The sequence below is a fragment of the Mirounga leonina genome, unplaced genomic scaffold, assembly GCF_011800145.1.
Source record: "Mirounga leonina isolate KUSES-001 unplaced genomic scaffold, KU_Mleo_1.0 Mir_99, whole genome shotgun sequence".
NCBI lineage: Eukaryota > Metazoa > Chordata > Mammalia > Carnivora > Phocidae > Mirounga > Mirounga leonina.
In genome coordinates, this window is record NW_023270971.1 from 3878701 (window position 1) to 3900341 (window position 21641).

Here is a 21641-nt window from a genome sequence, read left to right on the forward strand (position 1 = left end):
CGTCTAGGGGAGATCCTCCCAAGCCCCTTCCAGCCTCGGGGGGCTGCCGGCCATCCTTGCTGTTCTTGGCCTGTGGACTTGCCACTCCAGTCTCTGCCTCCATCTTCACCTGATGTTCTCCTCTTCTTTTAAGGACACTAGTCATTCTGGATTTAGGGCCTATCCTAATCCAGTATGACCTCACCTAAACCAATTGTATGTGCAAAGACTATTTCCAGTTAAGGTCACAGTCACAGACTGTAGGTGGATGTGAATTTTGGGGGGATACTATTCAACCTAGTACAGCTATTAACTTCCCCAAAGGGGTATTATCCCCATGTGATAACCTTTGAAAACTGAGACCCTGGGAAGTTAAGTGAATTTCAGGATTGCACAGCTAATAAGAAGAGCCAGATGAGTTCATTTTTTGCCTTGACTTAAAGCCATGTTTGTTATGCTGCAATAAGTAGCGTGCCTGCTAGAATTTTTTTTTTGTTCTGTGGACAGTGACAGCTATTGAAGGTCTGAAACCGAAGAGTGACATCTGAATCATGGTAAAAATAACATTTTGAGGGCTTACCATGTGCCAGGCATGATGCTTCATGTTTATATTCATTATATCCATTTAAAGCTCATAGGAGATTTTGAGGTAAATACATTATCCCCATTTTGCAGACAGGAGGTGAGCCACAGAAATTTAACTGCGGGCTCTTGGAAGTATCCCTCACTGATGTGCAGCCTGGCCCCCGGGACCAGGGCTTCCAGAAGCTTCTTCCTGTTGGCTGAGTGCAGAGATGAGAGGGCTGCTGGAGTAGACCAGGTCATCTAGGCATGAGGGTGGCTTTGGAAAGTAAGCAGGTGAACTTGAGATACCTGCCAAGTAGAGTGGCCAGACTTGGTGAGGAGTGGCTCTCCTGAGGAGTCTAGAGTTACCTTCCACGTTTTAAATTTGGTGACAGAAAGTAGTGATGCCAGGAAGAGAAATAGGGAAGTTAAGAAGAGGAGCAGGATTACAAGGAAAGATAAGGAACGGGGCTGAAGGGAGCCTTAGAAATCCTATTTTCTGGGCCTTTACTGTATTTAGTTATATTGACATTTGTGAAAATCATAAAAGCTACCTATTGTCTGCAGCGAGACATCTTTAAATAAAAATGGGTGTCCGCATGGGTCCTCTGAGTTTTTTTGTTTTATGACATACGTTTCAGATCTTTTTAAAAATGTTATATTTCTAAGTGCTTAGTTTTGTCTTTAGATGATTATTTATGGTCTAGTTCAAGGAAGCCCAGATGCAGCCGGAGTAAAGACTCATCACCCCTGGAAACCTGGTCCCTGCCAGTATGAGGAAGCAGGAAAACCCCAGGGTCAGAGGTGTTCTTAAGTTTCAAACAGCTGATTTAGGAATTGTCCCCAGAGTTTAGTGCTCATAAAGTGCTGTGAAGTACTAGGTGTCAACCGAAGAAAGAGGCCGAGCTGAAATAAAAACAAAAGCATTTATTTGGGGTCTCAGGATTACAATTCTATGAACACAGATTTGGGCAGCAGCCCAAATAGTGCCTCCCAGGGAACAAAATCCAGGGTTTTTGAATCAAAAGGGCATGGTTGTATATGTTGCATACAAAGAATTTCGATGGGTGTTGATGGCAGAAAACCAAAGGCTGGGCTGAATATAATTGGTTCCTAAGACTGTCACCCAGCAAAGTCTCACTGGCAAGCTGCAGGGGTTTGGGCTGAGTCCTTGGGATACTTGTCTCTTGGCCCAGTTCACAAGTTCTTGGCCCCATGCAGTGAGGACCTGAGGACATACGGAAGGCCCGTCTCCTTCGTGGCCTCCCAGCTCCACCTTTAAAACCCCTTGACATAAGTGACCCTGTTCCATTAACACAGTCATTGACAATAGTGACCCTGTTCCCTTAACACAGTCATAGTGGCCACAGTGGGTGGCAGCAAGGATGATGATAAATGCTGTGCTCCTCACCAGTTACTCCCCCCACCCCATAGCTTAAGTGGCAGTTTATAACACTGGGTTTACAATTACTCTAAAGTTAAAAACAAGACGCTATTTGGGAAAAATACTTGAAAGCAAGAGATCTATTCTTTGAAAATACTCTTCTGAGTACCGTGTTACCTGTGGTGCTGTCAGAAGCACTCATACAGTTCAGAACCCGGCTTCGGGCGGGTGGCTCACGCCTCCCTAGTTTCTCTAAGTGCCACTTCCCTCTCCTTCTGCCCTGGATAGAGCGGCTTGGCTTGTCTGTTTAGCAGCTTCTGTTAGATGTTTTAGCACGGGTCTCCCTTTATCTTCCTAGAAAGAAAAAAGAAAGTATTAAAGGCAGTTTCCAAAGTTCACTCTTCTCTTTGGTTCAGATAGGTTTTGTTGTGTGTCAGAGGTCATCTGAACCCAAAGCGCTGGCAGCTTGCCAGTGTCCCTAATGCTGCTTGATTGGTACAGACCAATATCCACGCACATATGTCAGCCTACAAAAGAATTAAAAGAATTAGGAAATTAGGGATTGTGAGCTACAGACTGTAGGTTATCAAGTGTGTTCTCTGAATCTAAACCATTATGTGGACTTTATTCTACAAAATTGGTTGTTTTAAAAAGTTTTATTGTATGTTCGTGATTACCAAAGATGTCCTTCTTACCTCATTTTATTAGGATTCTATAGGTATAAAATCTTTAAGAAACAATACATGCTTCTTTTTTCCTGTTCTCAAATTTTAAAGTCTTTATATTTGCACGGCCATAGGCAAATAAACATTTTCACCTTTGTAACCAGACTCTTCTGAAGTAAAAACATACTGTGTTTACAGAGTTCTTTTGACTCTATCACCCTAGTAACTTTAATACATATTTAATATTCAGTATAAGCCGAAACACAAGGAACTTTATATAAAATTTCCTCGCAAAGAACAGCCTATTCTGCCAAATAAGCCACAAGAGATAGAATCACATGGTTTCTCTCTTCATTTTTGGAACAAGGTGAGGTGTGGGAATGTATGTGCATGGTGAATAATAGTAATCAAATGTTGTAAGATGTGATACACTCAAGTGAGTGGCTTTCATTTATACTGTCATTCTTGCCCTTACACATCTGGTGATTGCTGAATTGAAGCTGAAAGGGTTGCTTCATTAGGATAGAATGAGACTACTACTTACTCTATCTTCAGGACCCAACCAGGCTTAGAGGCCTGAATTCTTTAAATGATTAATTTTTACATCATCAAGCAACCAATATTTTTTTTCTTTTTGCAGTTTATTATCCTTGTATCTGACCCTCTTCCTTTTTAAAATTACTCAAAAGTTCTCTTTGCCATTTATTATATTTATGAATTGAAAGTATAGTTTACATTAATTTTACTTTTGAATTTTGATAGTTCTTGACTTTTGGGACCTATAGTCCCTTCAAAAAATTGCTTTCACTGACTTGAGTTCAGTATTCCTATGGGCACCCCCCAGAGTTTATTAATGTGGTCCAGACCGGAGCCCACGGGGTATGACTTGATGCAGGAACAGAGATTTGAGAGCCTGGACGGAGATGGTTCTTGGTTTGCTTATCCCCGAGATGAGGCTTCCCAGGGGGCCTGTTGTTGTGCCGCCCTCGTGCCTTGCACTGGGGCTCCTCTGAGGGGCTTGGACATGATGGGTGGGGCGGCCTCAGTTGGGCCAAGGACAAAGGGACTAAACTACCTGAGTTGGGAAGCTGGGCAGACCCGGTTCCCATGCAGCCGGACATCTTCAGTAAAGTGATTTACCGACCCTAAACTTCGCTTTCTGCCTCTGAAAATGGGAGTGGTAATTCCTTTCCTTTTGAGGTTAAAGAGAAGGAAATCAGACACATAAAGTGCAGAGCACAGGCTTACACAGTAGGTGTGATTCACATATGACTCTTTTGCCTGGATGGACAGCCGTTCTGCCTCTCTCTGTGAAGTGGATGTTGGCCTTTGTTGAGATGTTTTATTCGAAAAATATAGAAAAGTAAATACTGGAGCAGAGAGGGGAAAGAGTAGTCAACCAGTGGGTGGGTGGAGACCGAAAGGGAGGAAGGAAAGGGGAGGGGCAGAGGTTAATGGGGAGTTAGCAGGGCCAGAGGGTGTGGGGACCAGTGATGAGAGGATAAGGGCAAATTGGTCACATTGACCAAATTAGCATTTTCTTTCAACGTTTTATGTGTAGGAGGGAATGGAGAAAAACAGGCCTCATGCAGTCTCGGGCAACTTCTACTCAGCTCTGTTGCCTTTCTGCCCACCTCCTGTTCTGTCCCTCACACCATGGCTTCGGGTTTTCTGGGACAAGGCCCTGGGAAGACAGAAAGTCTAGTTAATGTTTTTGCCACATTCATGATTTCAAAATTAAATAAAGTGCGGGTTTTTTTTTTTTTAAAGGGGGAAAATGTAGCCTTTGGATCCCTGTTGCTTAGTGACTAGACCTTTTGTGTAATTGGTCTGGGAGGGACAGAACCTACTGAGCATAAGAGATTTGGTTGAGGGAAGGAAGGCAAAGTTCAGGTGCTGACACTGGCCTTGGCTGGAGGTGGGAGCCGATGGGGCAGCCAGCAAGCCCTGGGGGGGGCCTGAGGAGGCAGAAGAGAGGGACATGAAGAGGGAAGCTGAAAGGAGGCCATGCAACTTCTTCAACTGAGTTGAAGCCTCTCCCTGGTTAAAATGCCTGAAGCAAATTACAGCGTTTGAGAGGTTTTTTTCCCCTGTCCCGTTTTTGCTGGGTCAGAAGTGGCCAGGAAAGTGATTCTCTCTGTAAATCAGAAGGAACTGATATGGTTTAGTGTGACTGCATTTGCTGGTGCGCCTAGTTTAGCTGCCAGTGGGCTCTTGATATGTGCTAATTGGCTACATGACACCAGACCTTTGCTCTCTCATTTTACAAAAACCAAAATGATACCGAAATGCTTCTTGAACAGTTTTTACTGATGGAAATAATTTAATGCTATGTAAATAATAGGATGCTTTTGAAAATGGTGCTGGCTTCCTGGATCATAATTAATCTATAAAATGAATTTGAGTCCTTTAAAGTTGTAATAGGAATGAATCCTGTCATATGATTAAATTCCTTAGTTGTAATTATTTTGTATTCTTCGGAAACATGCATGATGTAATCCCTCGGAAATTGAGCACATATGGATTATGAACCAGGACGTAGTTATTTCGTGCTTGCTCTTTGCAGCCTGAGCATGCTTTAAAACTGTGAGATGGCTCGCATTGGAAAGATACAAAGACAATGTAGAAGAGGGGTGGGATTGAATTTCGGACGTGAGTTCTGTGGAGCTTGGTGTCGTGATGAGGCAGGGGGCAGAGTGCCTTTCTTTGAGCCTGGGCAATTGCAGCAAGTATAAAAATGAACCTGTTAGGAAGGAATTTTGCATGTGCAGAGTCAACTAACAATGCCAGAGAAGTGCAGGAGATTGTGTTGATAACAGGTCCTAAGGCCAGGTGAAAATGCTGGTTTAATTTTCGTGTTACTGCTCCCACTGTGGATAGGGAGGGACCCTACCCTCTTCAGCAACAGTGGGGCAGAGGCCCTGCAGGGAGTGTTAAATGGAAAGTAGTGGGACTGGCTGGCAGGTGGGGGGGGGGGGCTCTTTGTCACGAAGCAGCTGTGGTACTTTGAAAGGCAGGCATGCTCACCACCATAACGCTGCACTGTGGCACTTTGGACAAGGCACTTAGCCTCTTACTTGTAAGATTGCGAGAATTGTACCAGAAACTCTTTCTTCTAAGGCCCTTTCAGCTCTTAAGAAAACAACAGCAACACACACGCGAACTCTGGGAACCAGCTCTACCCTTGTCAGACTCTCAGAATCAGCCCTACTGACTTCTCCAGTGGCTATCTTGTCCGCGCTGGAGTGAGGAGAAGAAAGCCCTCAGGGTTCCTTCTACTTTTGGAACAAAGTGTTAGGGTTATTAGTTCCTCAGTGAACTCTGTTTTGGGGAGAGATTCTAATAATTCGCCCAGCTAATTTAGTAAATTGAGTGGCCAACTCAAAGTTCATTCTTAACCTGTAAGCCTTTTTGGGAGGTGATCTCTCTGGTCCTTTCTGCGGCCTTCCACAGATCCCTGAGGCAGAGAAGCAACTGAAATGTGCTGGACTCAGCCTGGGGTCCTGGGGTGCAGCTGGGTTACTCTTGCCTGTTTGGGAACAGTCATGGGGAATGTTTGAAATATGTTGCCTCACTTTCAATCATACTTTTTCCTGTACTTCAAGTAGAAGAATGTATTTTCTTGCGTAACTTGGGGAAGCTGCACTGTTTCATGTGTTACCTTCTTACAGGTTTCTCTTCCTCTAAACCAGAAATGTTACCCTTCTCTTGGCTGTTTATGAAGAAGAGTGCACTCACGCTGCTCTGACTGTTGTCAGTCCCTCTTATTTAATCTCAGAGTTAAATACTTGCCAATGCTTTCTTTTCATAATAAAATCTTAGTCAGCTCATATATTATTCCAGATGCAACTACCTAATGTATGCCCGTTAGCGCAATAAACAGTTTCATAGTTGTGTACTTATATTCCCATTCTAAAATGTTTTTCCTTCTCATCACACCTATTTTAAATTATCTTTGGTTTTAAAACCGTTGCCCTACCCATGAGTATTGCGGGGGCTCTTGTTTAATCCAGCAGTGACCACTTTGGACCATCACCTTTCGGGTGTGATTTCTCTGCTGTGTTCTTTCATTTCCTTTTTCTGTTTGGAAGGTAATGTGGCAGGATGATGTTTATGAGAGGAGGGGGCTGGCAGGAGGCAGATTCCTCCTAAATTAGCCACTTAAAACGTAGAGATTTTGAAAACCTTTGCCTGTTTTTGTATTTATTCCATGATAAAAATGTGTGTTGCCTTTGTTCTTTAGATTCTGGGCAACGTTTTTGACTTTTATTTACACTCCTCTTGGATTTGGTAAGAAACAGTGCAGCTGAGAGAATGTTTAAATGATGCTGTCATGCCTTGTTACAGCTCTGCAGCTGGTTACATGGAACCTCTGCTCTTGCTTCTTAGGCAGCTATAAATTAATTTTTAAAGCCATCCTAAAAGTAGCAAGTGTGTAGTGTTGTAACTCTGTCCCAATATTTTTTTTCTCCAGCCTCTCACTCCTTAGAGGCTAAACGGGATTGAAAATTTGGCTATCTCCACCTTTCTTGTGATATTTAAAATTTTAAATATGAAAATGTGTGACATGTAAAAACATGTACAGATAATTCCCAGTTTGAGAATTGTCAAATCAACTGTGGGAACACAGCTGCTTATGACAAAACCCAAATTCTAGTTCTAATGATACTATTTCATTTACATCCAACCAGTATTTGTAATACCATTTCTATTGGAGAACTATGTTCCCATGTTCCTCTTGACAGGATGCAGGGTTTAGAAGCACAGTGGGTGGAGAGAGGGTAGAGGGAAGCTTCTGGGGAACTTCAGAAAGTAGTTGTCACACCCCAAGAGTTGAAACACCCTTGTGGTTTGATCAGATGGACAGCTTGAGCTGTTCAAAAGATGTCACTTTTTTCCCGTTTACTCCTAGGCAGTAAACTGGTCAGTTAACGTCTATAACTAGCTTACTGAATAATTTGACTTTATCTGTCTCACAAAAAAGAAATCACGCTAAACCCTTCCTATGTGTTAAAATGTATTTGGAAAAGCTAGCTGGAGGGTTGTGAGATGAATATTTAAAACCAAAATGGTTGGGGTGCCTGGGTGGCTCAGTCGCTGAGCGTCTGCCTTCGGCTCAGGTCATGGTCCCAGGGTCCTGGGATCGAGCCCCGCATTGGTCTCCCTGCTCCGCGGGAAGCCTGCTTCTCCCTCTCCCACTCCCCCTGCTTGCGTTCCCTCTCTCACTGTCTCTCTCTCTGTCAAATAAATAAAATCTTTAAAACAAAACAAAACAAAAAAACCAAAATGGCTTTCTTCTTAAAGGAAATATTTTTTTAAAAACTTTGTAAAATATTTTACAAAAGATAACATACATATATTTTTTAATTGGCTTAGGATGTTGTTGTCATCCTGAGCTTTAACAACCAGCTCATAGAGGGAACTGTCACTTCAACTCAGGATATATTCAGGAACTCTTAATGATTTTTTAAAAAGTATACTGCTGTCAACTTGTTTTGTTGTTAATCATCTTTCTTCTGAAAGCAGATCTGGAGTAAATCAGTTTATCTACATTTCACTTAAAAAGGAGGTTGTTTTAAAAATTGCTCTTAATTCATGGTACAGTCTTACAACTCCTTATACATGGCACTCATTATTCTACCAGAGTTTGTACATTTAAAGTATGCTGTTTAGTACCTTCATATGCTTTTTTGTATAGGTCCTTAACTGTTTCAGGCATGTAAGTCACCTTAAAAAAAAATTTGAGCCCCCAAAACAGGAACTATGTCTCTTTAAAAAAAAATCTCTTATATCTCCTATCACCCTGATACTGTCATCCTGATACATTATGCTAATGGATTTGAATTGCATTAAGTGGGTTAAACCAAAATTCCAAGTGGAATTGGCCTTTGGGTGCTTACTGTCCTTAATGGTTTGTTCTGTCCTTCCTAGTTTGCAAATAAAGTAATTTTTTTTTTTTGCCAGGATGTCCAACTGTATCAGAGCAAACAGAGGCAAAGCCTGTGTATCCCTAAAGGGATTGTGTGTTACTATTTTTGGTTGTAGTTCTTAATTTATATAATCTTTCAATAGGATCTAAGCAGATAGAGAGTGAGAACAAGGGAGAGAAAGACACCTCCTTCCCTCCCATGTACTTTTGGGCTTAGATTTTTCAAAATCATGAAGTACGTGCTGCTTTTCCAATGTTTTGTTTTGTGGCACCTAAGTGTTGTTACAAAGACAAGAAAATCAGACATCTTATAAATATTAATTTGGTTTATAGGCACAATTAGTGAATTCAGTGAGGTTATTAAGATTCCAGAGGGAAATTTTCAAAACCTATATAGTTCTTTTATATGCTCACAAGGCCTTCAGAATTGCATATCAAAATAGAAGCCAGGGACTTCATAAGGTGAGAAGGGTGGTACAGGGGCCTCAGCCACAGGTACAGGGCATGTGAGGAGGCCCGTGGCCAAAAGGAGGACAAATAGCTGATTTTCAGCTGCCCAGCTTTTATCCCCCAGCACCCTGCTAACCTAGGACCGCCTGGCTGCCGTTTTGCCCATTCAGTCTCCAATTTATTTTCTGAATATTTCTAAATAGTGTTTGCTTTGAAGTCAATCATGCATTCACATTCCATCTCCGCATCTTACCTGGTTACCTGGCCAATTTGACACTCAAAGAGGTTGAGTAGCTTCCCCAGTTTTCTTACAAAAATAAGAGTAATGTCTGTTGTAAAATTGCAATAGGGATAGTGATAGTATATGAAAAGTGCCTAAAAAAATATATGTGTGTGTGTCTGTATATATATATACACACACACACATTTTATACAAGTGTAATTAACATACAGTGTTACATTAGTGTCAGGTGTACAATATAATGATTGAGCAATTCTGTACATTGCTCATCAAGATAAGTGTACTCTTAATCCCCTTTATCTGTTTCACCCATACCCTACCCACCTCCCCTCTGGCAAACACCAGTTCGTTCTCTGTATTTAAGAGTCTGTTTTGTCTCTTTTTTCACTTTGTTTTGTTTCTTAAATTCCACCTGTGAGTGAGAGCATATGGTATTTGTGTTCCTCTGGCTGACTTATTTCACTTAGCATTATACATCTTCTTGCTCCATCCATGTTGTTGCAAAAGGCAAGATTTCATTAATTTTTATGGCTGAGTAATATTCCAGTCTGTGTGTGTGTCTGTGTGTGTGTGTGAGTGAGTGACACATCTTTTTAATCCATTCTATCAAGGACTTTCAGGTTGCTTCCATATCTTGGCCATTGTAAGTAAGGCTGCAATAAACATTGGGGGGGGTGGTATACATATCTTTTCAAATTAATGTTTTCATTTTCTTTGGGCAGATACCCAATGGTGGAATTACTGGATCATGTGGTAATTCTATTTTTAATTTTTTGAGGAACTATACTGTTTTCCACAGTGGCTGCCAATTTGCATTCCTATAAACAGTGTTGGGGGTTCCCTTTTCTCCACATCCTCACCAATACTTATTATTTCTTGTGTTTTTTATTTAGTCATTGTGACAGGTATAAAGTGATAATTCATTGTGGTTTTAATTTGCATTTCCCCTGATGATGTGTGATGTTGAGCATCTTTTCATGTATCTGTTGGCCATCTGTATGTCTTCTTTGGGAAAATGTCTGTCCAGGTCCTCTGCCCATTTTTTAATTGGATTATTTGGTTTTTTGGTGTTGAGTTGTAGAAGTCCTTTATGTATTTTAGATATTAACCCCTTATCAGAAATATCATTTGCTGGAATATTATGCAGCCATCAAAAAAACCCCTGAAATCTTGCCATTTGCAACGACGTGGATGGAACTAGAGGGTATTATGCTAAGGGAAATAAGTCAATCAGAGAAAGACAAGTATCATGATCTCACTGATATGAAGAATTCTTAATCTCAGGAAACAAACTGAGGGTTGCTGGAGTGGTGGGGGGTGTAAGGGATGCGGTGGCTGAGTGATAGACATTGGGGAGGATGTGCTATGGTGAGCACTGTGAATTGTGTAAGACTTGAATCACAGACCTGTACCTCTGAAACAAATAATACATTATATGTTAAAACAAAACAAAACAAAAAACGGAAGATAGTAGGAAGGGACCAATGAGGGGGGGAAATCAGAGGGGGAGAACCATGAGAGACTATGGACTCTGAGAAACAAACTGAGGGTTCTAGAGGGTGGGGGGGGTGGGAGGATGGGTTTGCCTGGTGATGAGTATTAAAGAGGGCATGTATTGAATGGAGCACTGGGTGTTATATGCAAACAATGAATCATGGAACACTACATCAAAAACTAATGATGTCATGTATGGTGATTAACATAACATAATAAAATAAAAAAATCATTTGAAATATCTGATTCAGTAGGTGGGATTTTTGTTGATGGTTTCCTTTGCTGTGCAAAGACTTTATTTTGGTGTAGTCCCAATGGTTTAATTTTGCTTTTGTTTCCCTTATCAGAGAAGACATATCTAGAAAAAGTATCTACCACTGATGTCAAAGAAATTAGTGCCTATGTTCTCTTCTAGGAATTTTATGGTTTCAGGTCTCACATTTAGGTCTTTAATCCATTTTGAGTTTATTTTTGTTCATGGTATAAGAAAGTGGTCCAGTTTCATTGTTTTGCATACAGCTGTCCAGTTTTCCCAGCACTGTTGTCTTTTTCCCATTGTAAATTCGTGCCTCCTTTGTAGTAATTGACCATAAAAATGGTGAGTTTATTTCTGGACTCTATTCTGTTCCATTGACCTATGTGTCTATTTTTGTGCCAGTACCATACTGTTTTGATAACTACAGCTTGGTAGTAGTATATCCTGAAATCTGGAATTGTGATACTTCTAGCTTTGTTCTTCTTTTTCCAGACTGCTTGGGCTGTTCAGGGTCTTTCGTGGTTCCATACACATTTTAGCATAGTGTCTAGCATATGCTATTACTGTTTTGGGAAGCTACCATTTACTTATTTATATATGCGTGTTCCCTGCTCACTTCCCACCTCCAACCTTGTCCTTAGCACAGTGCCTGGCATGTAGTAGGTCCTCTGAGCATTTTCCCTGGTGATACAATTTCACATATTATCTTGAAGAAAGACATATTTAACTTTGATGCAGAATTATGTACTTTGTGGTTCTGTTTCACTTCATGTCCTGATTGTGTGCCTGTCCTCCCCATGTGCTTTGCCAAGTGGCTTCCTCAAGAAAGAAGCAGGGGGTGGGGTTTTGAATGCTGAAATACTTGAATCTCCTTGTTGTAGCAGTATGCTCTATACACACCAGGTCTTCCATAAACGTTTGTTGAACGAATTAAAATCCTTGCCCCAGAGCCGAACCTTTTGGGGACTTTGCAGGTGGCAACATTTGTGTTATTTACTAAATTCATATTTGGGAGAAAAATGAGTCTTAAATTCCTGTTGACTCCTTTGGGATGTACACTTAAAAAACTTAAATGACAAAAGTCCTTAGGCCTCAGAGAGATTTAATACTTGCTGTTGTGTCCAAGAGTTTTAAAAATGTATGCCTGGGTGATAAATTGCGAGAACTTAAGACTTGTTCACGTTTAAGTTGGTTTTTAGAGAGCACATCTGTAATTCTGTATACTAGAGGGTCATTTCTAAGAATATGGTGATCTCATTCAGAGTTGGATGAGCTGCAGCTTAGTTGACGTTCACGCAGCTCCAGGCCAGGCTTCAGAAGCCCTGTCTGCGGGACTCTATTCTCCAGGCTCTAGTAACTGGAACGAGTAATACTTGCAGCATGCTGCAGAGATGCATCACGGACGCTCAGGGTAGGATGCCGCATGTTCTCACTGTTTGCCCAGTGCGCTTGGGCGCCTGGGAGTGGAATCATGATAAAATAGTCAAGTCACCTGAGTCTTTACTCTTAACTTCCCGTTTCCTCTCTGTCTTTCTGTCTCTCTCTTTGCCATTTGAAACATGTATTTCATAATTGCATATTCTCAGTCATCTTTTTGAAAATTTTTTCCTTTATTTCTGTCTCATATGCTTTCCTGGTCTTTTCGACTTTAATTTTTGTATATAAATTGTGAGACTGGTACAAATACACGAAAGATAAATTCGCTATAAAAATTTATTTCTTTCTCTTTTTGCGGGGAGGGTTCTTTCTCTTTAGTAGAAATGACAAGCAGGCAGATTTTATGGCTTCCCTAGTCCTGCTGGCAATGGCAGACGGGTGACAAGTGCCCACTTTCAGAGGGATGGCTTCCTGGTGGGATTGGTCAGGGTTCTACTTGAAACCATGTTAATGCAAATGATTTCTGTCTACGGAGGAGATCCCGCATCTCTGCTGTGAGGTCAAGTGGAAGTCTCTACTGCTTCTCACTTAAAGCCCTCGTTTAGAATAAAGAAGTGCAAATGTACATACATAATCACTAAATGTATATATAACACTTTTAATTTCTCAGGTCTTTGAGCTATGCCAAAAAATGCGCCCCCCCCCCCAAAAAAAGCATGCTGTTTACCCCCTAAGGGTTTTAGGCAATGCTAGGTTTAACTCTGTATTATTTAGGAGATTTGAAGAAATTTATAGAAATAGGGCTTTTCCCCTTGTGTATTTCACCATCAGCTAAAACTGAACATTTCTGAACCAGAATTCCTCAGCTTTCCTAGCTCCTCCTAAACGGGTTCCCTTCTTTTGTCCGCTTTAGTATCACCATGTTGAAGACTGCCCAGCCAGGTGTCCTGGACATTTCTCTCTCACCTTTCGTCTTGGGTTAGTAGAGTAAGTGCTAGATGGAGTCAGGAAATCTGAATTCTTGAGCTGGCCATGTTTAAGTGATTTGAGCTTTATCATCATTCATTTCTAAGAACCCGTGAAGATCCTTTGTTTCCTACCCTTAAACATCCTTAGCTCTCTGTCTTCATGTGATGATGCTTTTGGGGGAAGGTCTGCCCTCATGTGGCACCTGCCAGAGTGACCGTCCCTTTCCTTCCCCTTTGCACACACCCTCTGGTGACATTTCTTGACAAGAGGCTATGGCCCCTCTGGCTTCATTCCCAGGTCATGACTAGAGCGGACTCAAAACTCCTTGATCCTTACAGCTCCTCAAGAAATTCTTACTTCACAGGGCCTCAGTGCTCCAGGTGTGAGTCTCCTGGTGGCACATGGAATCACCCCTTCTTCACTGGCCAGCCCCATTGAGGGTGGCCTCCCATTGTAGACTGCCATCATTTCCAAGGCCCCTCCGTGACATAGCATGATTTCTGAAACACAGAGTTGGCACTAACATGTTTCAGGATCTAGTTCTAGAATCTTCAACAAGAATTCTTCGGGGAGACTTTCTGTGGAAGTAGATATGCACCTTCTTTGGGGTAATGTGTTTATAGATAACTTTCTTATTATAGGTGTGTGTCATGGTGTCATACGCTTTCCCTTAAGTAAAAATCGCAGTTTCTTGGTTTGTATTTTTAAAGACAGCTCCTTGCAGTTTATGATCTATTCCATATAGTCTCTCTACTTGGAGGAGATGAAACATACTGTAGATAGTTGGTCACTTGGCAAGTGCTGGTTTTGAGAAGTGAAATCGCAGCGGTGTAGGGGTTTTCAGAAACCCTATCAGATTCCTTTGTTTTCTAGTAACAGTCATTTAAGTTCCCTTTAAGTTCCAAAGGGCTTTAAATAGCTTAGGCAAGTATTTATAATGCTCAAGAGTCTGTTTACTATGTAGCTTTGCCAGTGGGATACATGTGTATATGTATTTAATTAATTTTTTTTTAACTACAGGAGCTCTTACCAAAGTAAAGGAGAGTAGGCGACACGTGGAAGAAGGGAAGATGGAGCTGCAAAAGGCTGATGGCATTCAAGATCGCTGTAACACTATTTCTTTTGCCACTTTGGCTGAAATTCACCACTTCCATCAAATTCGAGTAAGAGACTTTAAATCACAGATGCAGCATTTCTTACAACAGCAAATAATATTTTTCCAAAAAGTGACACAGAAGTTGGAAGAAGCTCTTCATAAATATGATAGTGTTTAATGACTGGTCATTGGGTTGTGGACTTTTTTCAGTTCAAGGATATTTCTACAGCAGAATAAAAACTGCTATCAAAGAGCTATTGCCAACTATCAGTGGTGGTACAAGGATGGTTTTGTGTTCAACTGAAGCTCGGCTGAATATATAATTATGTAGGAAAGAAACAGTTAATATGGTTATATAATAGAAACAGTACCACACATTGTAACTAAATTATACTATGTATGCCTACACTACCATTGTAACTTTTGGAATAATGATTATACTATTTGCCTTATTGCTTTTTGAAGTATGGGTATTTTAGTGCATACTTTGTAGACCTCAAAACCCATGAAGGGTCTCAAAGAAGCTGGCTGGATAAAAGCCTGCTGTGGATGCCTTTTTACTCTCATAGATTGGGATTACCTAAATTCAACCTGTTCTCTGTTTACAAACTCCAACTAGAGCAGCTATGCGACTTTGTGCCTTTAAACTCTTGGTTTTTCATTTCTCCACCTCCCTCCCTTTTTTTTAAGTAACCACAACTTTTCTGATCGAAAGAGTGAAAGGCTAGTGCATATAATGACAAACCTGTTGGTAACCTCATATTGGCGCTGGGGGCAGGCTGGGCGGATCAGCTGTCATCGGTTTTCACGGCAAGTTTTGTCCCCTGATACACGCTGGTGAGCGCAGCGGAGGGAGGCCTGATGCTCATCTTTGAACATGAAGTCTATTAGGGAAGAAAATGGTGCCACTCTATTCCCTTAGATGCTGTAGTAACATAGCCTCTTCAATCAAGTGTCCTGGAGACTTGGCGTGGAGGTTGAAACGAGCATGTCTTATAACACAGAGAAGGAGGAGTCTAATCGGTTGGGGACACAAGCACAGAATCAGTGATGACACACACTTGGTTTTAATTCTTAGGAGGGCTTTCTTTCTTTTTTTTTTTAGCTTGAAGATTTTAATATTCAGTTTTTTCTTTTTTAATGGATCTACACTGTTAACTGATTGAGACTCCACTGTGATTCACTCGTTTACTTAATCAAAAACTTTTCAGGGATGTCTGTAAAATTCAGTGTTATACGTGATTGAAAGTAGTGTTGGTTGATCTAAAGAGGGACCAGAAATAATTTCTACTATTCCAAATGCTGAAGGAGAAAAAAATAATTGTTTTTTTTTTTAAATATTGATAAGCCCCCAGGACATTTAACTTTAAAAGTTATTTTAAGTATATTCTTTTATTATTATAAGGGAAATATGAATGGCTGATAAATACCAAAAAGATTCAAAAGCAGCTTAATTTAAAAAGCACAAAGAGATTCTGGCTTCAGATGCCAAAATCTCAATGTTTTTATAGTTGCTGAGCTATAAATAATGTGATTCTTGAGTTTACAGATTTAAAAATTGTCACTGAAAGGTTAAAGTATCTACTGTTTTTATGAAGTCAGACTTATGCTGCCTCAGAAGTCCCTGGATATTGAAATGGTAACACGGAAGTAAAGAGGTCAATTTGAAATATTGGTGAGTCACATTGATTAAAAAAGAAAGGGTCAATTTGCAGACAGTCAAAAAAGAAACGGTTATTGAAATAATTACTCAATAACACATTTACTCTAAAAAATCATCTCATATGGGTTGGATTTTTATCAGACTATCGTAATTTTGATCAAAATTTTATACCTTAGGTAACCTAGAGCCAGATTTAACATCATGTGGCTTTGTCTCTACTCCAGATACATGGGATTGTAACCAAATACATTGTTCTCTCAAAAGTAACTTCCTCTTGTTGATTGCAAAATACAGTTCTATAAGCAAGACCCATATATATATATACATATATATATATGTATATATATATATGTTAACTTTATTGCAGAAGTTTGGAGATTATAATTATAGCATTTAATTTAAGTTTGAGTCTGTATCGGACAGATAAGCACTATGCTTTTCAAATGATTTGAAAATCATTCTTATTTGCCTCTTTATTTTGATGGTGGTTTGATTTTTTTTTTTTTTTTCTTAAGTAAAATCACTAAAGTTGTGCAGTGGTAGCATGGAAATTATCTGAGGTGTCTTTATGATTGTGCTTTAGCCAGGGTGGACATAGCTTAAATTATAAAAACTAAAGATTAAAGTACAGGAGGTATAAGTTCATGCTGCCTACTTAGAAGAGAACTTTTGTTCTTCATAACTACATAACATTATAATGCCACTGATTCATAAGGGGTTTAAATGAATTCTGTGGGGGTAGGACACCAGAATTACTAGTGTTCATTTTCATCTAAGATCTTTATTTCTCTAACGTTCTTGGTCCTATTAAAACATTTCAGTATACAAAAATACTGCAATGTTAATACCCAAGAGAAAAGCCATCATAATGTGTATGCTGGTCATTATGATCAGTGTGGTACAGTTTTTTAAAATAAACTATCATGCCCTTCATGCCATTATTTGTCTTTATTTCTGTAATTTGTAATTTTGATATGTGATGTATTTATAACATGAGGGCGTCCACTTGAGCCTGGTTGTGCTATTTTCATTACAAACGGACTTGTTGATGTGCTGTAATAATTGTCATGCAGTGAGACTGGGTCTGCAGCCATGCATGACAACCCCATGACGCTCAGGCTGTTGTATCTATAGGCACAGTTTAAACCCAGAACAAGGGAACCCATTTGAAAGTGCAGCAGAGTCCGTGCATGTTGGTTTGCATAGAGTAGTAATTGGGAATAGAGTAGTTTCCTGGGCTTCACTGATATAGTTGTCCTACATGTCTTCGTAACAACACAGCAGAGTCTTAAATGCCAGGTTTTAATTGTCTTACGTTTTGCTGCTGTTTTCATAATTAAGGACTTGAAAAATGTTTCAGTCTGTCAAGTCAAGCATGTGAAATTTATGTATCGACCTTTAAATGTCATTCTTTGCCAGGTTTGTTGCTATAGGCGTTTTTGTTTTTTTTTTTTTCCATTTATGTCTTCATTTCCTCAGAATCAAATACCATGTCTGATACCTTTAAATCAGTAAGCATTATCCAATTTTCTCATTTGCAGTCTTATCTTTGGCTAACAGAATTAGTAAAATAGGGTATTAATTATTTATAGACTAAAATGTTGAACATCGTTTTATTTCATTCAAATGTTATGATTAGTGCAGATCAGTCATGTTTATCTTTTAAAAGAATAAACAAAGGTTGCTTTATTTCTCAGCTTCAGTGGAATATAATTATTTTTTTCTCCAGTAGTCAAGGAGGCGTTTATTTAATGTGAAAGACTTATATAAAAAAATAGAAGAGTGTGTTCACTGTCCTACGCTTCCTTCTGCAGTTGCCATAGACATTGTTCATGAAATGAGCTAGTTTGACTAAGCCTTTCAGGTAGTCCCACTGAGTATCTGCTTATGTTAGTATCTTCCATAACTATTAGGCATATAGCAGTAAACTGTGAGTGAGATGTTTTGAAATAATAGCTATTGTGAGTCTAGCACCTACACATAATAGGTACTTGAGTACAGTACTTCACACCACCTCTCTTGCGGTCTGTCACTGTTGGTTGCCAGAAATTGGACAGCTCACACCATCCTCATTCAAGATACAAAGGATCAGGGATGGGTACAGGGACCTGGTGAATCCCACATGAGGCCAAAGTCCCATCTGGAACTAAGCTTGCCTTCTATGTGGGGCTTTGTAATCTCTGTCAGCTTCTTTTCTTTATGAATCTGTTTTATTCTTTTTTCCTTTTTTACATCCTGTGGCTTGGCTTTCTCAGCATCTTCCAGTATGTCTAAATGGCCCAGACATCTTTTAGTTCACAGGGTTCCTTAGGCCAGTGGGGGAACACCTGACCCAAGCTGGACAAATCAGCTGTGGGTTGGGCGTGGGGTGGGTATGAGATGGAGAGGTTGTCTTAAAGGGTATGTGAGGGAAGAAAGGAAATGGTTGGAACCTCTTAAAATGGGCTTCATGCGGTAGTCCTCACAATAAACCTGGAGATTCTATCTCCTGTTCATAGATGAATTAAAAGGATCAGAGATATCTAGTATCTTTTGCCCAAGATTACACAGACTGAGTGACAGAGCTCAGAGTCAATGGGGATTTGGCTCAAATCTGTGCTAATTTAAACCAGATTACATTGGATGCCATTTCCCTGCTTCTCAGAAACCCCAGCCCATTTCCCAGGTCCCCACTGCTAGATCGATAGGTATTCTGTTCTGCTTTGTGCACTGGGCATGAAGGTGGTGCAAAGGGAAGCTCTGAAAGTCCCCTCTCTGCATTCATTTCTGTTGGAGAAGAGAGTCTCTGGTCCTGTCACCGTGTCCCCAGAGATTTATGTGCTGCTCTGATCTGTCTCAGTGGGGGAAGCAGGCAAGGTGTGACATTTCCATAGCGATATGAAGGGAGAGGGGAGAAGAACCAAAACCCAGTGGTTTCCCCTTCTCTCCAATTGCCACCTCCATGCAAACGTAAATGGGTTTCAGTTGCCATCAGAGTAGCCCTGGCAGAACCAGGAACTAATGTCAAGTCGAATGTTGAATTCCAGTTGGTCAGGGTCACAGTTAGCCATGGCAAGTTCCACTTGGTCACAGGAGGAAGCAACAGAACTCACGTAGTAAGCTCTGGGAAGTGAAGCGGACTTCTGGGCAGAGTACAGAGGATGCTCTGCTAGGGATCTAGGCCAGGAACCTGGAGAAACGAGCTGGGCATCTGAGCATCTGCCTCCATGCCAGGCCCCTGGGCTAGGGCGAGGTTAATCTGGGATTGGGTCACAGCTGAAGCCTTTCTAGGGATCACTGGTTCCTCCCACTTGGCTCTGCTGCCAGGATGTCCCAATCCCATCATTCCTGTGGCAGAGATGGGGCTGCGGGACTGCTATAGTGGCCTGTCTGGTTTGAAGAACGGTTTCACTTCCTTGGGTGAACGTGTACCAGAAGTCTGCCTAGGACAGGGCCAGTTGTCCCTGTGAAGCCACCTTCAGAGCAACTTAGAAACATGTGATATTCTGTTGCTGTGAGTCCCATCGGCCTATCTGGACATGCTTTCTAACTTGAAAGGGGCCAGATGCATCAGACCTTATTTTAGTAGTGGTTTAAATTTCCAGTCGCTCCAGGAAATGGCTCCAGCTAATAACTGCTGAGTTGTTGGACTTGTCTGCAAGCACAGTGGGGAAGCTGACCCAGCATTACAGTGAGAAAGGCAGTGTGCTGGAACTAGGGGTCACAGCCTCACTTCTCTACTGAGTGACCTCGGACAACTCACCAACCTGCCTTTGAGCCTCCATTTCCTCAATGGTAGGACAGACCTACTTGGATTTTATTGAATTATTGAGAGTATTGGACTAACCAGAAAGTGAAGTCCTCAATCATTTTGCAGTACTCCCTTTATAAATAACATAGGAAGTGATAAAAAAAATTCCAGAAGTAGGTACTTAATAAATGATAGCCACATTCCCAAACACTGTGTGACGTTGAGCTAGTCACTTAATCTCTCTGAGACAGTTTTCTGTCTGCATCGGGATATAGTATCCCCTTCACAGAAATATTGTGAGAACTGAATAACAAATCAAAAGCCCTGAGCCCAAAGCATGGCAGGACTAAGAACAATAAAGATCCTCTTGATTATGTGAGAAGGGAAGGGGTAAGATGAAGGATTTAAGGGGCGCCTGGGTGGCTCAGTCGTTAAGCGTCTGCCTTTGGCTCAGGTCATGATCCCAGGGTCCTGGGATCGAGTCCCGCATCGGGCTCCCTGCTCAGCAGGGAGCCTGTTTCTCCTTCTCCCTCTGTCTACCACTCTGCCTACTTGTGCTCTCTTCTTGTCAAATAAATAAATAAAATCTTAAAAAAAAAAAAAAAAAGATGAAGGATTTAAGCCGTAAGAACTTCGTATCAGCTGTGCTGTGGAAAATTAAAGAATCCACACTTGGGGCCTGGTCAGGCAGGAGATCCTGCTTTTGGCATGGCTCTTTCACCTACCTGCTTTGTCTAGCTCTCCCCCAGTCCAGCCCTGTCCCAGGTCCAGACCCCTCTCCAGGTTCCTGCTCCCAGGACCCTGCACAGCATCCTCGCATATTCCATCTGGAAGCCTCGTTCATCACTTCCCAGACTCATCAAATTCCTCCTGTTGGGCTTGGGAGGAGCTCAGCTCTTCAGAGAGAACCCCTTTCCAATAAGGCTCCCCACTTGGTCTAAAAGAGCTAACTACCAGTATATTTAGAAGGTGGTACTGTAGCGCTTACCAGAAATATCTACAGCAGACAGCTCAGAATTCTGTTTCTGTTCACCAGATTAATGATGATTGTACTGATGTCTGCTGCTTTCACACCTTAAAAATAGGTCCTTGAAGCCTAAGACTAAGAGGGGCACTATGCTCAGCGTTTAGTATCTTGGCCCTGACGTCATGCCAATTGCAGATATTACTAAATGACGTTCAAGGCATTCACTCTGAGAAGTTGAACTTTATGCCTCTGAGTGGCTTTTGAAGTAACTATGCCCTGAAACAAATCAAATATTGGTGTAGATCAAGTTTGGTTAGACAACTTGGTTCTTCTTTTGTTCATTCAACCTAGTAGTTCTAGAAAATGCAGTTTTCGGTTTTGATTCATAATGGTTCCCTTGAGGAGAAAAACCTTGAAAAAAATCGGAGAACAGGTAAGGATTTAGCAAATTAGGTTCAGCTTAGAACTGACGATGTTTCAGTGTATCTGTCGGTATTTCACATCTAGTTTTGATCATTCTCTTCATCACCTTGCCCATTTATGAACTCTCTTGTAAGCCGATTGGAATAGCAGGTGCCAGCTACATATTTGGTACAAGGCTGCAACTGGGGAATACCATCAATTCTCTGAGCCTGTGTTCTTTATCTGAACCAAAGTACTTACAGGAAAGGTGAAACTTGTAATCCCAGAGAAAGAGCTTTCTTGAAAAATGTTGCTTTTTAATGGCTCCTATTCTGGAATCCACGGAAAGAAAATTTGACTTTTTAGGTACTCATGCTGACAGGTGATTTCATGATAAATTGCACAGTTATCTGAAGGATTAAAAACTATAGGTGTCAGTCGTTTAAAAAAAAAAAGAAAGCTCTTTATATAGCAT

At 40.9% G+C, this 21641-nt stretch overlaps 1 protein-coding gene across 1 annotated transcript in view; it reads left to right on the forward strand.

Moving 5' to 3' along the window:
• Positions 1–19991, forward strand: part of LOC118006805 (sorting nexin-18) — a 32428-nt gene extending 12437 nt beyond the window's left edge. The window contains exon 2 of the mRNA XM_034999590.1: positions 14329–19991. Within this exon, the coding sequence (XP_034855481.1) occupies positions 14329–14582 (254 nt within the window). The 3' untranslated portion in view covers positions 14583–19991. The remainder of the gene's footprint in view (positions 1–14328) is intronic.
• Positions 19992–21641: the final 1650 nt, after the last annotated feature.